The sequence below is a fragment of the Nilaparvata lugens genome, chromosome 4 (assembly GCF_014356525.2).
Source record: "Nilaparvata lugens isolate BPH chromosome 4, ASM1435652v1, whole genome shotgun sequence".
In the NCBI taxonomy this organism is placed as follows: Eukaryota; Metazoa; Arthropoda; class Insecta; order Hemiptera; family Delphacidae; genus Nilaparvata; species Nilaparvata lugens.
In genome coordinates this window covers 70,058,379-70,079,143 of record NC_052507.1, presented here as the reverse complement: position 1 = coordinate 70,079,143, position 20,765 = coordinate 70,058,379, and the positions used below count along the sequence as shown (strand labels likewise).

The 20,765-nt window shown below is 35.3% G+C and overlaps 1 protein-coding gene across 1 annotated transcript in view; it reads left to right on the top strand.

Annotated features, from left to right (window-relative positions):
* The window catches only part of LOC111049693 (hemicentin-1-like), a 440,149-nt gene that overhangs the window by 402,032 nt on the left and 17,352 nt on the right, over positions 1-20,765 (top strand). Inside the window, exons 6-10 of the mRNA XM_039426347.1 lie at positions 13,252-13,406; positions 15,234-15,378; positions 16,365-16,495; positions 17,854-18,013; positions 20,082-20,372. Coding sequence (XP_039282281.1) covers positions 13,252-13,406; positions 15,234-15,378; positions 16,365-16,495; positions 17,854-18,013; positions 20,082-20,372 — 882 coding nt within the window. The remainder of the gene's footprint in view (positions 1-13,251; positions 13,407-15,233; positions 15,379-16,364; positions 16,496-17,853; positions 18,014-20,081; positions 20,373-20,765) is intronic.

The window sequence follows — 20,765 nt, the reverse complement described above, 5'->3', positions numbered from 1 at the left end:
GAGGGAGAGGGAGAAGGAGAGGGAGAAGGAGAGGGAGAGGGAGAAGGAGAGGGAGAAGGAGAGGGAGAGGGAGAAGGAGAGGGAGAAGGAGAGGGAGAGGGGGAGGAGAGGGGGAGTTTGCGCATGCGCAAACTCTAGAGGGGGAGATGGAAGGGGGAGGGGGAGGGGGATTTGCGCAAAAATTTTTCCTTATTTCTCGGTAATTGCGCAAAAATTCTTCCCAGTAATCTTGAATCTAAGCTACTATTGTAATATTTTCAATATTATTATTCTATCATTCATAGAAGAGGCTGATAGTTAAGGTACATAATCAATTCGAAGAAACTCGGGACTGTTTTATTCGTCCATGAGCATCTTTTACTGAATCATCCCCACACATGGTAATAAATGTGGGGTTAGTCCATCCTGCAGAGCAGAGACGTATAAAGTCATCACACTGAGCAGAAGAATGAAATAAAATAAATATTAGTAGCATTTTGAGTCATCACACTGAGCAGAAGAATGAAATAAAATAAATATTAGTAACATTTTGAGGCTTTTTTATATGAACTTATCTATCTTTTCTATCTGGTTATATTTTCTGGTATGAAGAATATTATAGAGGAGTATGCTATAAACTTCAAATTCACACTAAAGAAAATATATTATTCGGGTTATTGTAAGCTCCTCAGAGACACTAATTTATTTTCACTTTTAGTGTAGTTGAGAAGTTGATATCGTGGTAATTATTCATATTTAAAAAAAAGACTAAGAAATTGTCTAAAACCACAGATTATATTGATAGTTAGAAAGACCGGTTCCGGTTGTTACACCATTGTCAATCTCTGATTAAAATCTGTGGTTTTTGACAATTTTTTTAGTCTTTTTATTTAATACCTACTAATTTATTCGATGAACTTATACTGAACTTTCCACCAATACTGACAGATTCCACAATTATTATTACTTCTCTTGAAGTGGACTAGAGCCACTGAAGTAAACTACCCCTGACGCAGTTAGTTGGATGATAGTTTTGAACTATCTCTGAAATTGTCTCTAGATTGGTTGGCGTTAGCTTATAAGCTTTGTCTGCCAGTATACAAGCTCCAGTAATTTCGCAAGTTTACTGTTGCTGCTTATTGCAAGAGAATGCCCTAGTGGCGAAATACTAACGACGCTGAAGATTTGAAAATGTTCCAAAAGTGTCCTGCAGTCTCTAGCCTACTACAGTGAGTCAGCATTTGGTGAGTTTGTGGGAGTTGATGTTACTTGTGAGGAGAGCTGACAGTTTGGGGTGAATCTGGATGAACCTGAGACGATTATGAGAATGAATTTATGAAGCAGTCGGGTGGTAGTTACGGTGAATCAGGTCTACCAACTGTACGATTGGGTATAACTCTTTCTATTAACAGCGATTTGGCGGAGGTTTAGTAGCGGAGCAAATAAAATACTTGCAGCCTAATTCCGCATCATTAGGCAGCCTGCCCGGCATTCTGTTCTACAGGGATACACACTACAAACTGTCAGCATCACTATACAAATAACATTCAACTTCCCACTTAACCAATTCTGACATTTTCTAGTGTAACAGCTGTGGATTCGATTTGGCGTTTTCTGTTTCATTTGTTTGAGTGTCTGTTTGCCGCTGCCCGCTCATGTCGATATGCTGCACTGGATTCATTCGCGTATTTATTCCAAGTAAACTTTTTCCGAACTTTGCCCCGATTGAGAGTTGGCCGGATTTACAGTACGGCAGTGTGGCATTTCCGTCTGAATAGGCTGACTTCCAACTTTTTTTTACAGATAGAAAATTGGAATGCTGTGAGAATGATTGAGTAGAGTATCACTTTAAACTGTAAGCATTGGTTTGATTGGTGGTATAAATGTTATTTGTAAGAAATTATGAGGGTTGAAGTGAATCTGTCAATAGAATCTAGAAACAGCAGAAAACTTCATGTTATGAATAATGATAGTTCTGTGACTACTTAATTTTTGATTCATAAATTTTGTCATTGAAACATCATTGTCTATATTATAGTAATATCGTTCAAATGAATTGTTTCATAGAATAATATGTTAAGATTCAAGATCCAAGATTTCTTTATTGCAGAAAACATTTATACAAATGCATAGCATCGTCATAAATTAAACATGGTGAATTATTATGTATTTAAACATTGTAAATGAAAAGGATTCACATTCAAAGGAACATATGAATTGAGAGAAACAATATTTTTCATGTGAACATTCCAAAAAAATCATGAATTAGGCTATAATATCATACATTACATCATGTGGATAGCCCAAATTACAAACGAGAGCAGAGGACTAGTCGATAAATTTAAAAGAGCAAAATATTGAATGATAATATGCTAGAATAAAGAGAGCAATAATTAATAGATTGAATGTAGTAAGTAATATTTTCAGCATTAAATTTATACCAGAAGTGACTTATTTGGTTACTCACCAGCAAGTAGCTTTCTTCAAATACTAAATACCAACTTACTCCAGGAATTGGAATTAGGTTTGTGGCAGGAGAAGACGGAGTCGGGAAAAGGTGTTGGCTTCTCTTGTACATCTGCTACCCCTATCCGATGTATGTTAATTCTGGCATCAATTTAATTACTGATCAGTCCGAAAATTGCTTGGAAGATAACTTTACTATATTGACTATTACTTTACACTGCTGTACAATTCAAAGTCCGATCGCACTAGTTGAATATTTCAATATATATATTCACAAATAACAAGGACAAACTGTACTTTTCCCCAACTTGGGACAGTTAATATATCGAATAATAATTTTAACACAACGACGAACGTGTAAAATTTAATTTCAACGGCAACAATTGAAAAAACAGCCACGATCCTGTTTTTTCACCGTCCGACATGAGCTGGCGACTTCAACTGGCGATTATGCGATAGAAATCTAAATACTAACTTATCCGCTAGGGCGCAGCAGCTGCCGGCCTCGCCACTACAAACCGCTAAACTTAAAACTAATTTAAAACTAGACTTAATCTAAATACGCTAAAGGGCGTCACCATTCCCCCCACCCTGAAACGTAGTTTTCAGCCACGACTTTGGCCAAAACTAGACAAAACAAAACAAACCAAAAGAAAATTAAGACGACAAAAGAAAAATGCTAACACATAAAAAAAACGAACAATAATTCTTATCCTAAGAATTATTGTGTGGGCAATGGAAACAATTTGGTGGCAGGACGTTTGAAACGACCAGTAGCTAAACGTACTACTGCCACACGTATGACACCATCGGCTCCAGGAAACACTTCCTCAATGATTCCTAGAGGCCACTTCAATGGGGGTAGATTAGGCTGATCCACTATCACAACCGTTCCAACAGTGAGAGGAGGTGATGACTTGGACCACTTTCCACGTACTTGTAATTCATGGAGATACTCCTTTCTCCACCTATTCCAAAACGATTGAACAAGCTGGTCGATGAGTTCGTAATGAGTGAGACGATTGACGGGAATGTCGGTCACATCCTTCATTGGAAAAGCCGTCAATGGTGTCAACTTCAAAAAATGAGCCAGAGTTAAGGTGAGAGGTTCGTTCGGATCCTCGCTCAAAGGGCACAACGGCCGAGAGTTCAACACCGCCTCCACTTGAACCAATGCAGTATTCATCTCCTCATAGGTCAATAATTGATCGCCAATCACCTTTATCAAATGCGACTTGACCGATTTTATGTTGGCTTCCCAAATTCCATTGAAATTTGGGGAAGCAGCGGGAATGAATTTCCAATCCACTCGATAATCAGCCAGCTCATTAGTAATTGTATTTTGAAATTCCGACGAATCCAATAATTTTGCTAACTGTACCAGCTGTGCATGCGCACCAACGAAATTTGTACCATTATCGGAATAAATTACACGGCAAGGTCCGCGTCGAGATAAAAATCGGCGAAATGCTGAAAGAAACATCGGCGTAGATAAATCAGAAACCAATTCTATGTGCACAGCCTTTGTTGACATACAAACAAATAGACAAATGTATGCTTTGAGGATGAGTGGATTTCTGCGTCGAGCCATTGTGATGCGTACAGGCCCACCGTAATCAACACCACACTGTCCAAACGGTTTACTCTGGAGTACCCTGCATGCAGGCAAATCACCCATTTTGGGAGGTGTTACGCTAGGCCAACATCGGAAACACCTATTGCATTTTTGAATATGACTCCGAATGACCACACAAGCAGAAAATATCCAGAACCTCTGTCTTATTAACGACATTAATAGACGAGGACCAGCATGACAATTTTTTCGATGATAATGATCGACAAGAAGGGTGATGAAAGGATCACTCTTAGGCAAGACAATAGGGTGACAGCTGTCAAAATCCATGTCTGAGTTCGGCAAACGACCACCAACTCGAATTAACTCCTTGTCTATAAACGGTGACAAACGCTGAAATTTGGGGGCACAATCTTCACCCTTTTTTAGTTGAACAAGCTCACGTGAAAAATGAATTCTCTGTACGACTCTACACAAATATCTCTCCGCCACATCGAATTCCAGTTCACCTGCTTTCGGCAATATTCGCACTGCCTTCAATACTAGTATCATGATATGAAGCAAACGTTGATAGTCAGAGCATTTCTCAATCAAATTATATATTACATTATCTGAAACACTTTCAGATTGAACAACCGTGACAACATTTGAAGATTTCATTTCAGGTTGACACTCTATTTCTTCAATTTCAAATTTTACAGGCCAGTGATTTTCCTCCATAGTCAACCAGTGGGGTCCTGTCCACCATGTCTCGTGATTAATGACTGTCTCGTGATTGGTTTAAGACCACGCGATAAACAATCGGCGGGATTTTCCTCACCAGAAACATGCATCCAACAATCGATGCGTGAGTTTTGAATTTTCGAGACTCGATTAGCTACAAACGTTTGCCAACGCGACGGCGAACCTCTTATCCAATGGAGAACAACAGTTGAGTCCGACAAAGCGACAACTCGGACGATTTTACAACGAAGTTCGAGGACAGAGAGGGTAGCTTCAAGTAGATTGACTAGGAGAAGAGCAGCGCACAATTCCAATCTTGGTATTGATAGAGTTTTACTCGGTGCAACCTTTGATTTTCCACACAGCAGCATTACTGTTGAAGAACTACCATCTTCTTCCTGTGATTTCAAATAGATCACAGCTCCATAGCCAGACTGACTTGCATCGCAAAAACAAATTAATGTAATCTTGGAACCAACAAATACTCCTAAGTGACGAGGAATGGACAAATTCGACAAAGATTGAAATTCTGTTTGACATATCTCCCACTGAGATGCAATAGAATCAGGCAGTTTTTCATCCCAATCTGAACCAATACGCCATAATTCTTTTATAAGACATTTCAAAAACAACGTGAGAGGAGCCACTAGTCCTAGAGGATCATAGATTCGCGCCACAGCGGATAATATATTCCGTTTTGTGGCAATAGAGTGACCCTGTGAGACGAAAAAACGAAACGAATCGGAAAATGGTTGCCACTCTAGACCTAATATGGCTAATGAATTTTCGATATTGAATTCTTTGGACAACAAGGACCTTTCACTATCATTGAGACTTGTCATCAGCTCCTCCAAATTTGACGCAAACTTAGTCAATTCAAATCCACCAGCTTTAAACAGCTCTTTGGCCTGACTACACAATTTTTTCGCGTCACTTACAGAAGGGACAGATGTTACCAAATCGTCCATGAACATATCTGTAGGAATGTGAGCTTTAGCATCCGGAAAATTATCGCCTTCCCTCTCAACCAACTCATGGATAGTTCTCAAAGCCAAGTACGGAGAGGAAGTGATACCAAATGCGACACAATTTATTTCATAGGTTTCAACAGGATCGTCTACCGAAAATCTCCATAACACCCGCTGAAATTCACGGCAAGATTCACTCACAAATATTTGACAATACATCTGTTTCAAATCACCTGTCACTCCAATTGCAAAAAGACGAAAATTAAATAGCAAAACGAAAATGTTCGTCTGTAACTTCTGACCAGCATGGAGAATCGAATTCAATGACAAACCAGTCATAGTTTTAGCGCTTGCATCATAAACGATTCTTACAGGTGTAGTACTACGAGCCTTCACGATTGCGTGGTGAGGAATATAATACCCCTGTTTATTTTCCTGATCCTCAATCAAGGTCATGTGCCCTTGGCGCAAATAATCCAACATTATTTCGTGGTATGCTATCTTAATATCTTCGGAGCGAGCGAGACGATTTTCCAAATTTGTCAATCTCCGTTTAGCCATAGAATATGAATCACCCAAACAATCAGCTGATTTTTCAAACGGCAAGGATACCACGAATCGACCTGATTCCAAACGACGAACAGACGAACGAAAATTATTTTCACAATCCAACTCGGCAGGTGTAAGATCATTCCCCGATTTAGGACAATCTTCAACCTCCCAAAACCTCTGTACTAGGTCATTCAAAGGTGGACTAGAGACGAGCAAACAATTATTGAATTGTTTATTTTGTGACGAGTTCAAAACTGGGGCTCGACCCATAACAATAAAACCCAGTTTACTGTCAACTAATTTGACTGAACCTACCTCTTGATGAGATTGGTAATTATTGATAAGATCGGGAAAGAATTCGGCACCCAAAATACCATCCAATTTTCCAGGGATGAAAAATTTATCATCCGCCAATTTCAATGATTTCAAGTAGGACAACTTAGACACATCAACTTCACGAGATGGTAATCTGTCAAGTATTTTTTCAACTACCAACGCATCAACAGCAAACGAAAATGTAGTGTCAGCGTGAGAACGAATTGTGAACGACGCTCGACCTTGAACCTTACTTGATTGACCGCCAAACCCAGTGACAGTTGAATAGACAGGTTTAATATACAAGCCTAGCTGACGACACGCACGAGAAGTTACAAAATTCTTCTCACTACCAGAGTCGATAAGAAATCGCAGGGGACATTCTTGCCCTCTCTTATTTCTGATCAGAACGATAGCAGTAGACAATAAAACAATAGTTTTATCATTTTCAGACTCATTGTTTACCAATTTAGTACTACAACAACTAACACCACTCTCTTCAGATTGATTTTTGAAATCGAAATGCAACAACGTATGATGTGAATTTTTGCATTGAGTACAGGAAGCATTGCTTTTACACTCACGAGCTGAGTGACCTCCCACTAAACATTTTAGACAATAAGACTTCTCTTTTATGAGACGAAATCTATTCCATGGCGAGATTTTCAAAAATGACTCACAATCTGTCAACTTATGTTTACTCCCCTTACAGCTTATACAATGAGATTTTCCCCGACTATCACTAGGAATTTTATCTCCTGACTGAATTGCGAAATTCTTAGAGTTTGATGAGCCCTTTAACGCTTTTCCACTATGAAAACTATCACCCTTATTTTTATCAATCGACAATGATCGAACTTGTTTTTCAATGAAACTTACAAAGTCTTTATAAGTGGGCTCCTCTTTATCTCTATGAGATAATTCAAATTCTCTATGAGTTACAGTATCAAGAATTCTCAAACCAAAATGTAAGAATATAGCATCGTCAAGCCCATTATTTTTCAATCTTTTTACAGCAGTAACAGAGTTACAAAATCGGTCTAATACCGAAGTCAAACCTTCCCTGCTTTCCACTTTAAGCCCTTTGAATTGAAAAATCTCATCGAAATAGGTTTCCAACTGAGCTCTTGGATTATTATAGCGATTAACTAAAGCATTCCAAATAATACTATAGTTAGCAGCTACGGTAGGGAGATGCCTACAAATATTGGATGCTTCACCTGTAAGTTTTGATGTTAAATATTGAATTTTTTGTTGGTCAGACTATGCTTTATTTTCATGAACGAGATTTTTGAATAACTCATAAAAGACAGCCCATTCGGACTGACGACCACTAAATTTCGCTAACTCAATTTTCGGTGATAGTAATTCATTTGACACAGTAGTAGGTGAGGTTGTCGGTGCCGATTGCACTTCGACAGTAGGCGCTGAATTAATTTTTTGAAGAAGTTCAGCTGTTTCATATATTTTCGCTACCATAACCAAGTAACTGTCATTGAATGCTGGATTGAATTGATCATTCAAACTTAATTCTAATTCACTGATAAGAAGTTCAGTTTTTTCATATTCAATAACAGTATTTGGAATCAATCTATGCAATGTGAGGAATTGACTAGCAACTTTTTTATTAGTTCCTACATCCTTAACTAAATCATAACATCTTTGAACTCTTGAAAATAGCTGAGTTAATTTTGCTTTATTTATTCGCAATGATACCTCAGTTGGCGAAGCCAGCTTCGGCTCATTGGAAGCAGTTTCCATTGTAATTCAATTTAATTTTTCAATAGAATAGAAAACGATTCGATGAACAAGTTATTATTACAACTGGACAAAACAGATAACTTATCTGAAACAAACAAGTCCATTGTATTGCGATAATGCAATAAGCATTGCTTGAATGCAAGGCTAGCAACTATGCTGAATGAAAGGAGTCGACAATCGCTGACATGCAGCTTTCTCTAACAAGAAAATAATTGTACAATACGGACTCAGAATTGTAACGCAAAATAATTCTAGCATGAAAAAAAATACAAATTCGAAACAATTGGGTTCATATCCGGCCCGGAGGATAATGGATAGCCCAAATTACAAACGAGAGCAGAGGACTAGTTGATAAATTTAAAAGAGCAAAATATTGAATGATAATATGCTAGAATAAAGAGAGCAATAATTAATAGATTGAATGTAGTAAGTAATATTTTCAGCATTAAATTTATACCAGAAGTGACTTATTTGGTTACTCACCAGCAAGTAGCTTTCTTCAAATACTAAATACCAACTTACTCCAGGAATTGGAATTAGGTTTGTGGCAGGACAAGACGGAGTCGGGAAAAGGTGTTGGCTTCTCTTGTACATCTGCTACCCCTATCCGATGTATGTTAATTCTGGCATCAATTTAATTACTGATCAGTCCGAAAATTGCTTGGAAGATAACTTTACTATATTGACTATTACTTTACACTGCTGTACAATTCAAAGTCTGATTGCACTAGTTGAATATTTCAATATATATATTCACAAATAACAAGGACAAACTGTACTTTTCCCCAACTTGGGACAGTTAATATATTTGAATAATAATTTTAACACAACGACGAACGTGTAAAATTTAATTTCAATGGCAACAATTGAAAAAACAGCCACGATCCTGTTTTTTCACCGTCCGAAATGAGCTGGCGACTTCAACTGGCGATTATGCGATAGAAATCTAAATACTAACTTATCCGCTAGGGCGCAGCAGCTGCCGGCCTCGCCACTACAAACCGCTAAACTTAAAACTAATTTAAAACTAGACTTAATCTAAATACGCTAAAGGGCGTCACCATCATGTATGGAAAAATAATGATTACTCAAAACGTATTGAGTTTGATTTGTTTTGACGAAGTACCATTTAAAATAATTTTTTTTTGACTAGAGCTAAAACAGTCTTATCCACTCTTCTACGAGTCAATGAAATCAACTGAACAAATGTGGGAAGGAAATGAAAAACCAGGCAAATTAGAAGCTAATAAAATGCATTTCAATTTGTACGAATAAAATGCATTCTAATCGCTTTGTGAGAAAATTGATTTCGACGTCAACCACTGTAATTAGTTGTCCTTCAACTGAACAATCAACTGAACGATTGTGGGTCGGAAATGGAAAACAAATGCAATACAAAACTAATGAAGTGCATTCTAATAAATATTTAATTCATACGAATAAAATGAACTCTTATCACTTTGTGATAGAAGTTATTCCAACGTCAACCACTGTAATTAGTTGTCCTTTATATAAATAAAAATATAAATCTGAGTACCCTTTTTAAATTATTTCGTCAAGGCATGTTTCGGCTACTAATTCTATTATCAAGTAATAGGAAATAATTTTAAAAGGGAACACAGATTTATATTCAAAAGTTGTCCTTTATAGTATGGCTGTGCTGTTCGAATAGTCAAATTTGAGATCGTACAGTTTCTATTGAAGATCTACTGTTCTATAGGATTCCACATTCAATCACTGTTCCATATTCTAATCAGTAAATACTACTGCAATTGAATGGCATTCTATCCATAAAGTCCACTGTGTTTCAGGATGTGTATCCCCTGTATCTAGATGACATGTGAGTCTGTATTCAAACAAGCTTATATTGTGATAGCTCTATTAGCTTGGACAGTGATCGATCCAGCTTAGGCAAGCTCTATCTCAGATCTCTTGAAGGATTCCTCCCGAATTCCAAGCATTACTTGTCCAAAATCAATTCCGCTACTAGTCATTCGATTGCCGTTGTTCAATGACGTGTAATTAACTGCACTTGAAGCTCTTGCATTGAACTGCATTGGGAGCATTGAAGCATTGAATGCATTGAAGCACTCTAATCAATCAATCCAATCACTATATATCAAATGATAAGGGATTTCACTCTAATCGGGGAGAAATCTTGTAGTGGAAGTTGATACGTATGAAGTGAACTATAGTGCACAATTCGATTGTTGAACTATATGCTAGTTTTGGCCAATCCGTTCTCGAATCTTCATTCATCTCATATACTTAGCTATCAGCCATACTTTTTCTAGCTATCAGCCATCTCATAATTAGCTATCAGAGAAATAAAGTTGCATTGGTCGAATGGAATAGAAGTGCATTCTATCAATAATAATAGTAAGCTTCTGCAATCTATAAAATGTTCATTGTTCAACAAAAATTAAATTCATGAAAGATATTGTTTCCCAGCGAATCACAGTGTAAATTTGATCATTTCTGACATGGAATTTACAACTATTTTTCCATTGAAAACAATAAAATTTGAAATTGCTGTGACCTCAGGGCTGGGAAAACTAGATTTAGTTTAATATTATTTAATTGACGTGTAATACACTGTTAGAGCTATGCTCATATAATATACAGTTTCACATGACAAAACAATAATAATAAATTATAATAATAAGAGCAAGAGATAACTTCAATCAATTAATGGCAAAGATAAGTATCTTATAGGAAAGGAAATATTCTCTTTCAATTCAAATTTACTTATCAAAATATTATTCTCAAGTTTTTGTTATTAGTAAATAGTTACAGTTATTAATGGAAAAAACAAGTGGATATTATCAATCATTAAATAGGATTCTTCTACGGTTTTCATACTAACTTGAACTGTTGAGTGAATCTTATGATTTACTTTTCAACTTACTTGTTGAATCCAGACGCGATTTTAGTTACTGGTTCCCACCACCAGCGTGTGCACGGGGTACTTTAATAATCATTATGCTCATCAATTATTAAAGTACTCATAACATGATGAAAAAAGAAATTGAGAAGTAAGTTGGGAAAATATGTTGAAAAATTTAATCATGAGATTATTTTTATGTAATAGAATTACAACCCTTTCTATACTTGTCAATGAGGTTGGAAATGACAAAAATCATAGTTTTTGAGAGATGAACTCACTTGACTAGAGGAATTTCTTATTTTCAATTTGATATGAGGTTCATCGCAAGCGAAATTACCAATTCTCATGATAACTGCTCTGAAAAGTCGTTCAATTCGCATTAGCGCTTTCTATTTCGAAAATATTGCGCTCTTCTGACCCATATTCCTCGCATCACATTGACAGATCTCGCAGGAAACGGGAAACAATCAGTTCATATCATCGAGAAAAGTTTCTTTCGAGCATAATGGATCTCAAGGGATCCATTACAGGCACTAGAGTTGCCTGATCAAGTGATTGATAGAACTTCTATCGACCCTTAAGAATGATTGTTTGAGTTGCTGCCTCTGAAACTGGGTGATTTCCTCTTTTACGGAAAGAGAAGCAAAATGAAGCCAAGTTCCTCATCAATAAGGTGTTTGTTGCCTTTAACATTTTCCTTCTATAATCACTGAGTTGCGTAATATTCACGTTATCGTTGCATGGACCTGAAAGGAAATTTGTTTCCAGCTCAAGATCAAAAGACGTGTTTTGATTGTTCAATCTCCAGCAAGAAGGTTTGATCATTGGCAAAGGTGATTTTTACATTATACAGAAGCAATTTCCAATTTGTTCTCACGCCAATCATAAGAGAATTGGCTTTCAGCTATTGCATAAGAAATTTATCTTTTATTATTGCATATTGCGATACACTTGTTTTATTATAAAGCTCAATGAATCTAACCATATAAGTCGATACAAATCAGTTGTTAAAACTTGTATGAAAAAAAATGTCCAAGATCGGAAAGATTCGAATAACATGGAAGAAAAAATGCGATAACAACCAGACGATTTTTAAAATGCATCATGACTATAGACGTCAATTTATAAATGATTGCGATCGCTCATCGCTGTTGGCATGACATTATTCCTACACTCTCATTGGTTAGCTTGTGATTGGTTGAGTTCTCTCTTACTCTACTGTTATTGGCTGTTGTCATGACGACTAAATCGCTGCTCTCTGATTGGTTAGTCGAGGCTGTGTTAGTCGAGGCTGTGTTAAACGAGAGGCCGTTCAGAGCGATAAGATAGCACGTCCGCTCTGCTCAACGTCCAAAACTCCAATCCTCTGATTGGTTAGCTTATGATCGGTTGAACTTTCCCATTTTGCTGTTGACTTGTCGACTGGACTTCTATTCTGCCACTCTCTTATTGGTTAGCTTATGATTGAATGAGTTCTCTGTCACTCACTGTTTTCATGGCAACAAAATGCTACTTTCTCAATTGTTAACTTTTAATTGTTTGAATTCTGGTTGTCATGAGGACTGACTTTCTGCCGTCTTTTTGGTTAGTTAATGATTGGATTGATACACTACTCTCTTACCTGCATTGCTTGAATAGTAGACCAGTTCATTTGAACAATGATTCGATGAATTTCTCCATTGGCTGCCAAGATGGTTGCAAGCGACAAAAATATTTACTTTGAATTTAAAATCAGTAGTTTCAAGTCGACAAAGAATGTCGGATAAGAATGAAGGTTGAGTATGTGCTTATAATATCAACGGACAAGTCTTATTTATCCATTGGAAAAAATACAATATCGGTATGAAAAAACAGGCGCTAGCCGAAACTTCTACCGTTCCTAAATTTCGTCCAATAAAAAATTCAATGTAGGGTTAATATTAATAAGAGGAAAATATAATGAATATAGGCTACTCAAGGTCCTCAAAGTATTCACATAATTTGTAATCGTATTTTTATTCTAAAAGGAATTTGTTTTTCTGTTGCAGTGAGACCTCTGGAGGTGAAATTGTTGGGGGACAACCTGGCTCTGAGCGCAGGCTCCAAGTATGAGGTTGCCTGCCGTTCGTCGGGTTCGAGACCCCCCGCTACCATTTCCTGGTGGAAGAACGGGCAACCGGTTCGCGGCCACACCAGAGAAACGGTAACATCAAAACACAAATTCAAAATTATTATATTTATTCATAAATTTTGAAAACACTCAAACGTTTAGGGACAACTGGTTGTAGTTAAAAAGTGAAGAGAAAGGTACCCAAGCAGCAAAATAATCAGTTTAAAGTACTTTGAAATGTAATTTTAAATCACTTTAAAGCACTTTTAAATTATTGTACAATGATTTACAATGCTTTAAGTGGGCAAAATTGTGATTTATAAACTACTTGAAAATCATTTGAAATCACTTTCAAATGATTGAATAAGTTCTTCAGAATCATTTAGAATCATCGATTTATGTACTTCTCAAATCACTTCAAAGCATTTCAAAGTAGATTTAAATCACTTTTAAATGATTGTACAATGATTTACAATGCTTTAAGTGGGCAAAATTGTGATTTATAAATTACTTTCAAATGATTGAATAAGTTTTTTAGAATCATTTGGAATCATCGATCCATGTACTTTTTAAATCTCTTTAAAGCATTTCAAAGTAGATTCAAATCTCTTTTAAATGATTGTACAATGATTTACAATGCTTTAAGTGGGCATAATTGTGATTTATAAACTACTTGAAAATCACTTTCAAATGATTAAATAAGTTCTTAAAAATCATTTAGAATCATCGATTTATGTACTTTTTAAATCACTTCAAAGCATTTCAAACTAGATTCAAATCACTTTTAAGTGACTGTACAATGATTCACAATAATAATTGAAATTTATCTTGATAAATGTTGCTATTGATGAAAGTATAAGGCAGTTGAAAAGTAGAGAAAGGGATAGGTAATGTGTTCTCCATAGCAATAATTGTTCTCGATAAATTTGTTGTTTTATTTGTAATATTGTCTTCTGAGAAGTTGGTTTGAGTGTATTCAAAGGGAGACTATACTGAAGCAGATTTGGAACAATAAAATGAAAATACAGCAATTTAATATTAAACGAGCAATTTCTGTTTATATGTTTAGATTTTTATATGTTCATATTTATCTGTATGTCTGTAATGCCGCATCTACCGTTTGGCTCAAAATGAAGGCCAATGTCGCCTTCAAAAGCGCCAGTTTGTGTTGATGGGTGGTTTGCCAACGCTGGATATCGCTGGTCTTTATTGGGCACTGGTCGTATTGCAGGCTGGGCCAGTCTAGGCCAGCGACTGGGCCAACATGTAGATGTGGCATAAGAATTAACAGAGGACCATTATAATTCAACACAACTCATATTGATATAATAGTTTGAGACTCAACTCAATACAACACAAATGCAACAATCTTTTCACTTATGGCCTATTTCCTGTCAACTGTGTATCTTATATATTTTGTTGTTTTGCTGATTATATTGTTCATATTTGAGATTCAAATATTCTTGTATTGTATCAACACAATATTGACACAATAAATTATAACAACACAATTGGTTAAGATTGAATGCAATTTTATCTCTCTCTCCAATTCTGAGTATAGTTTCATAATTCCAAAGCAGTGATATCTGCTAAAAGACATCTTAAGGATTTGTGTAACATCTACAAAAATCCAATAAATGCAATTCTTTTGTAGACTACTTATTTGATTCATTTTTTCCTACTGTAGAATATGTGATCCCATCAGCTATACTTCCGATTGAAATGATATAACTTGCGACTTGGAAAGCTTTGTATTCGCTATCTTATACGTGTTACATAACAATTCGGTAGGTCAAACAAAATATTGCAACATCCCGATGGATGAAATTGCTCTAGATGAAGTATAATATTGAATGATAGAAATATGAAATTATATTGTCTCATTAGGCTATTTTGATGAGAATTTATTCAAATTTGCAGACAAGCGCCGATGGTAACGTGACGTTGGGGACTCTGACAGTGGTACCTCAAGCAGAAGACTCGGGGCAGATTCTGACATGTCGAGCCAGTAACCCACATCTGCCCTCCACTGCACTCGAGGACAACTGGATACTCAATGTATATTGTTAGTAACAGCTGCTTACAACTTATTTCTCAGATAATAATTCAACCCAATGAGATAACATAACATTTTATAATAGTTACAATTATTGCTTTCGAAAGTCTTCACTCAAATACAGCAGAATGCATTAGTTACAGGAATCGCTTCAAAATTCACTCAACCGATAGGTTCATCAATTAATCACAATTTGAATTCTCCATCATTTATTATGTCATTTAGACATTATTGTTGATGTTTTATGATATTATTTGAAAAAATGCTATTTAGGATGTGCTCTGATAGTTTCAACGTAACAAGAATATTGATGAGATATAATTATGCTGTTTTAAAAACGGTTGATGTTTAATTGTTTAACTACAATACTTTTTGTTTACATCTGGATTGTATCTATTGTCTATGAATAAATAAATAAAAATTATCTTCTTACACAAGAGAGAATCTGCAAAATATGTACTTCCTCTATCGAGAATGGAGTCACTGCTCAAAAATAATATCAATAATAATTTGGTATCTTGATATTATGTTTACATCATAAATACTATACATGTTAAAACACGATAAAAATTATCAAGTACCCTTTTATCAAGTGAAATTCACGCTCTTGAACATTGGAAACTAGTAGTTCTGCAATGAAATAAAAGTTACTCAATGAATTTTATCGTGTTTAAATAATCAGTAGCCTTAGAAAGAACAGTGAATACTATGTTACATTTAAATAAAAATATAAATCTCAGTACCCTTTTAAATTATTGTCACAACATGTTTTGGGTGCTAATAATATAGAAGGGTAGTGATATTTATATTTTTATTTATATTGAAAGTAGCCCTAAAGAAAAAAGACATATGTTACATGTGTATGTAACCAAATGAATAGTACTACAAATTACCAGCATGCACTAAGAGATCTAATAGATCTTACTAATCACTAAGAGATCTTAGTGATTGAACTATGGCATTTTAGATGATAATTGATAATTAATTTTTTCCAGTTCCACCAATTGTCTCTCTTGAGCTAGGCAGTAATCTAAATGCATCCAATATAAAAGAAGGGATGGACATCTACTTCGAATGCAAGATAAAAGCAAATCCGTGGGTCAGCCGGGTTCTCTGGACATTCAATGTGAGTGAACAAGTTTATTGTGAGTATATTCAGTGCTTCCTAAAGACACTTATTTTATTTTATTACTATTAGATCTGATTATTCCTTCACAAAAAATTCTATCATTGAAATACGAAACTTTAGTGTGATGTATTGTTGTTCAATCAGTTTGAACTGAACTGATAGATAATATTTATACAAGTTTATTCGAATCAAATAAAATATTGGAAAAAGCGATGACTCTCAACTTTTCTGCAATCTCAAATGAATATAACTGCTTAAAGGTGTGCAAAGGCTAAAAATAAACTTTCTACTCGTGATATTTTTCAAAGTTTCTCGATTTGTATATCATTAGGCTATTAAAATGAAAAAGTTTTCTCAGGAAAACATTTTTTTCCGATCATTACTTTTTGAGATATGAGCGCTTGAAGCTTAAATTTTTGGGACAGAACATTTCAAATTCGGTAAGAGATAAATCCATGAGATTTAGAGGATGGATTCTTCATGGTATTGTTGATCTAGTAAAACAAAAACTTTCTTAAGATATCAAATTTTGAGAAAGTTATGCAATTTACAAAAAATTACCAAAAATAACTTAACAAAAAGTTATTTTTAGTAAATTGAATAACTATCTAAAAAATTGATATTTTTAGAAAATTTTTGTTTTACTAGATAATTGAATAACTATCTAAAAAATGGATATTTTTAGAAAATTTTTGTTTTACTAGATAATTGAATAACTATCTAAAAAATGGATATTTTTAGAAAATTTTTGTTTTACTAGATCGTGGAGATCTAGTAACTAATTTTTATTGTCTTTTTACTAGATTTTACACTCAATACCGTGAAGAATCTGTCCTCTAAATCTCATGGATTTATCTCTTACCAAAATTGAAATGTTCTGTCCCAAAAATTCAAACTTCAGGCGCTCATATCTCAAAAAGTAATGATCGGAAAAAATGTTTTCCTGAGAAAACTTTTTCATTTTAATAGCCTAATGATATACAAATCGAGAAACTTTGAAAAATATCACGAGTAGAAAGTTTATTTTTAGCCTTTGCACAGCCTTAATATTGGGAGAGTGAAATTGCTGCAAATATATTCATCATCAAGCTATAGGCTATATTATTTGAGTATTATTTTGTTCTATAGTTTCTTTTTTAATAACTGAATTTTGATAGAACTTGATAATTATTGAATGAGTTATCGAAAAAACTTAGAATTAAACCCTTGTAACACACTTATATTGATGTAGGCCTACTGTACTGTAGTATCGCAGCAAGGAAATAATGTTGTGAATTTCTTCATAGTCTTTATTGAAAATATATCCTAGGCATATACGAATATATTTTTTCTTGTTAAAAGCGTTCATTTTGCAGGGCGACGAGTTGGAGACGAATATGAGTGGCGGTCGTATTGTTAGCAATCAAACGTTGATACTGCAAGCTGTGTCGAGAACGTGGGCTGGCATCTATGTGTGCCTATCCTCCAACTCTGAAGGCGACTCTGAAAGTAGACCATTCACACTCAACATAAAATGTGAGTATTGTATGTTGAATGACCATTTATTGCTTGGTTTATACAATAAATACTTATTACTTATTAATTGCTATATGTTATACTTGAATGAGATGGTTATTCCCGGTTTCACCAACCTTGGTCAAGGCATTTGAAAATGGTTAAAGTCTATCCGATGGTCAAATCAGCAATAATTCATTCCACCAAAATGTATTTACAGTAGCCAGCCAGCTGAAGGGTATAAAGGCGTTATCTCCACTATCAAAAATTTAAAAGACATTATTATCACATCTACATTAGAGGTGAGAATAACTATAATTTTTATAGATAAAATACTATTGATATAACATCTGGAAAAAGCAAAAAAATGGAAAAATATATTGAATCCACCAGACAGAAGATGTAAAACTTGATCAATGTGCGAAACAAAAATATTTTTCATTACTTGAGAAAAACCTGTTGAGTACAGTGTCAGCATTATTTATATTGGTGAAAAATCACAGTAGTATATATATTTTTTCAACTGGCATTACCGTCCTTTCAACTTTCTGCTTCTTTATCTGATATTTAACTGGCATTTCTTTGAGGAATTCATTCAGTTATCGCACCTCTCATCGATTAGTGATTACAATCAATCAACCAATTTTATTCAAATCAACACAATACAATATACATAAAAGAAATCAAAACACAAAATATCACAATCAACAATAAATTGATGTTGCTTTCCATGACGAAACACTATATAATAACTCTGTTGTAGTTCAGACACTGTGTTACTTGTAAATATTTGAAAAAACACTTACTTTTCTTGGAGTATTCATCAGGCTGATGAAGCTCCTCTTCAGGAGTGAAATGCATTCCTCAATACTCCAACAAAAGTAAGTGTTTTTTTTAAATATTTACAATTAACACAGTGTCTGAAGTACATCAGGGTCAAAAATAAATTTCTACAAAAACAGGCCTTTATGGCTCTGTGTGTTGAAAAGAAAGAAAGGAGGAAAAATACCTAGCCAACTATGGTTTCCCATGTAATAGGCAGGTAGAGGATATAAAAGTAAGGAATGAAGGGTGAAGAGGAGAAGAAAAGGTAAGTATTGGAGAAGAAAGTAGGAAAAAAGAGACAAAATGTACAAAAATTGTAAGCGAGTCAACTTTCAACAAATGTATCTAAAAGAATTGGCCTTGCAAACGGTAGTTTGAGCAGAAATCCCAGGATTCATACGTCGATATGGAAGAAAACGTTACTGCATGTCCAGGTTTTTATCTCTAGTTTGGTTTTTCTACTAATGTTAGAGTATATGAGGAAGTGGTCCAGAATAAGGTTTATTATTTTAGTGATTATCTAGATCAACTGTTTCCTTGAACATTCAATATTGATGTGATATGTGACATATCTATTTGCAGTGGGACAAAATAGATCTGTCCAAATTGGCATGAGCACTGAAGGATTAGGCCAACCCTCCTACTACTCACACACACAAGCGCAATCTCCTTTTGTGTGTGTGAGTGAAGGGACGGTCTGCCCAAGAATAGTATATAGTATATAGCTATACACTATCCTTGTGGTCTGCCTACCTGTATACTATGTAGTATACATAGAATATCAATTGCATAGTATATCAAAGGTAGGCCGGACTTGTGTGCCTGCGCGTGGGGGAGCGAGGGTCGGCTTAATCTTTCAGCGCTCATGCCAGTTTGGACAGAGTATAAATGATAATTTTTTACAATTGAATTTAAAGTGCGAGGATTGTTACAAAGTTTCTAGTTTCTTTCTAATTTGTTTTCACACTATTGCTATTTTCAGTTATTTTCGTAGTTATTCTCAGTTTTTTCCAGCTTCTAGCACAAATAAGAGACAATATTCTATTCACATGAGACACAGAAAAAAACTAAGAGAAGAGACAAGACAGAGATGAGACAAGCTACTTGAATTATTTATTTAATCATTTTTTATTATCGAAGTTCTCTACTCATGAAGTTTGAATTTCGTTATGTTTATTTATTGATTAATGCAAATCAAATCAAATCTATGACTGTTAATAATTTTTGAGTTTTTGAAATTTAATTAGTCGTTCTCTTGCCGTAGACGAGCCGCAATGCAAAAACAGCCAGCAGAAGATCTACGGTGCAGCGAGGGGGGAAGAGGTGATGATCACGTGTAACGTGGAGGCGAACCCTCCGGCCGCCTGGTTCCGGTGGACGTTCAACAGCACCAACCTGGCAACGCGGCCCATGGAGAGCTTTGAGTCGGGTGGCGGGCGCAGTGTCGCCACCTATCGGCCGCTGTCAGAAACTGACTACGGCACTCTGCTCTGCTGGGGTCGCAATGAGCTCGGCACGCAGGTGTCGCCCTGTACATTCCATATAGTTCCTGCTGGTTAGTATACCTACCTTTTCAGTGTTGAAATCTGCTAGAAATAATACCTACTAACGGTGTACGATTAAATGTGTCAAAAAAGTGATTAATCATATACTACTAGTTCTGTAAACAGTAGACCTCACGCAGTTTTCTCATACACAAGTATCTTGGGGAGTCCGGTCTCACAAGGTGTCAAACTATCAAAAGATAAACCGAAAAACTTCAATAAATAAACTATCAAACTTATGTCACCTGTTCTAGTTGATTCAGTTGAATCACAATTCACAATTGAATCTTAATTTACTCTTATTTGAACAGTTTGAAAACTGTTATTTGTTTTCTCCAAGATCAAAAACTCACTTATTTTCATAAACTCAGTTTACGTTTGTATCCCATATGATGAGAAGAGGT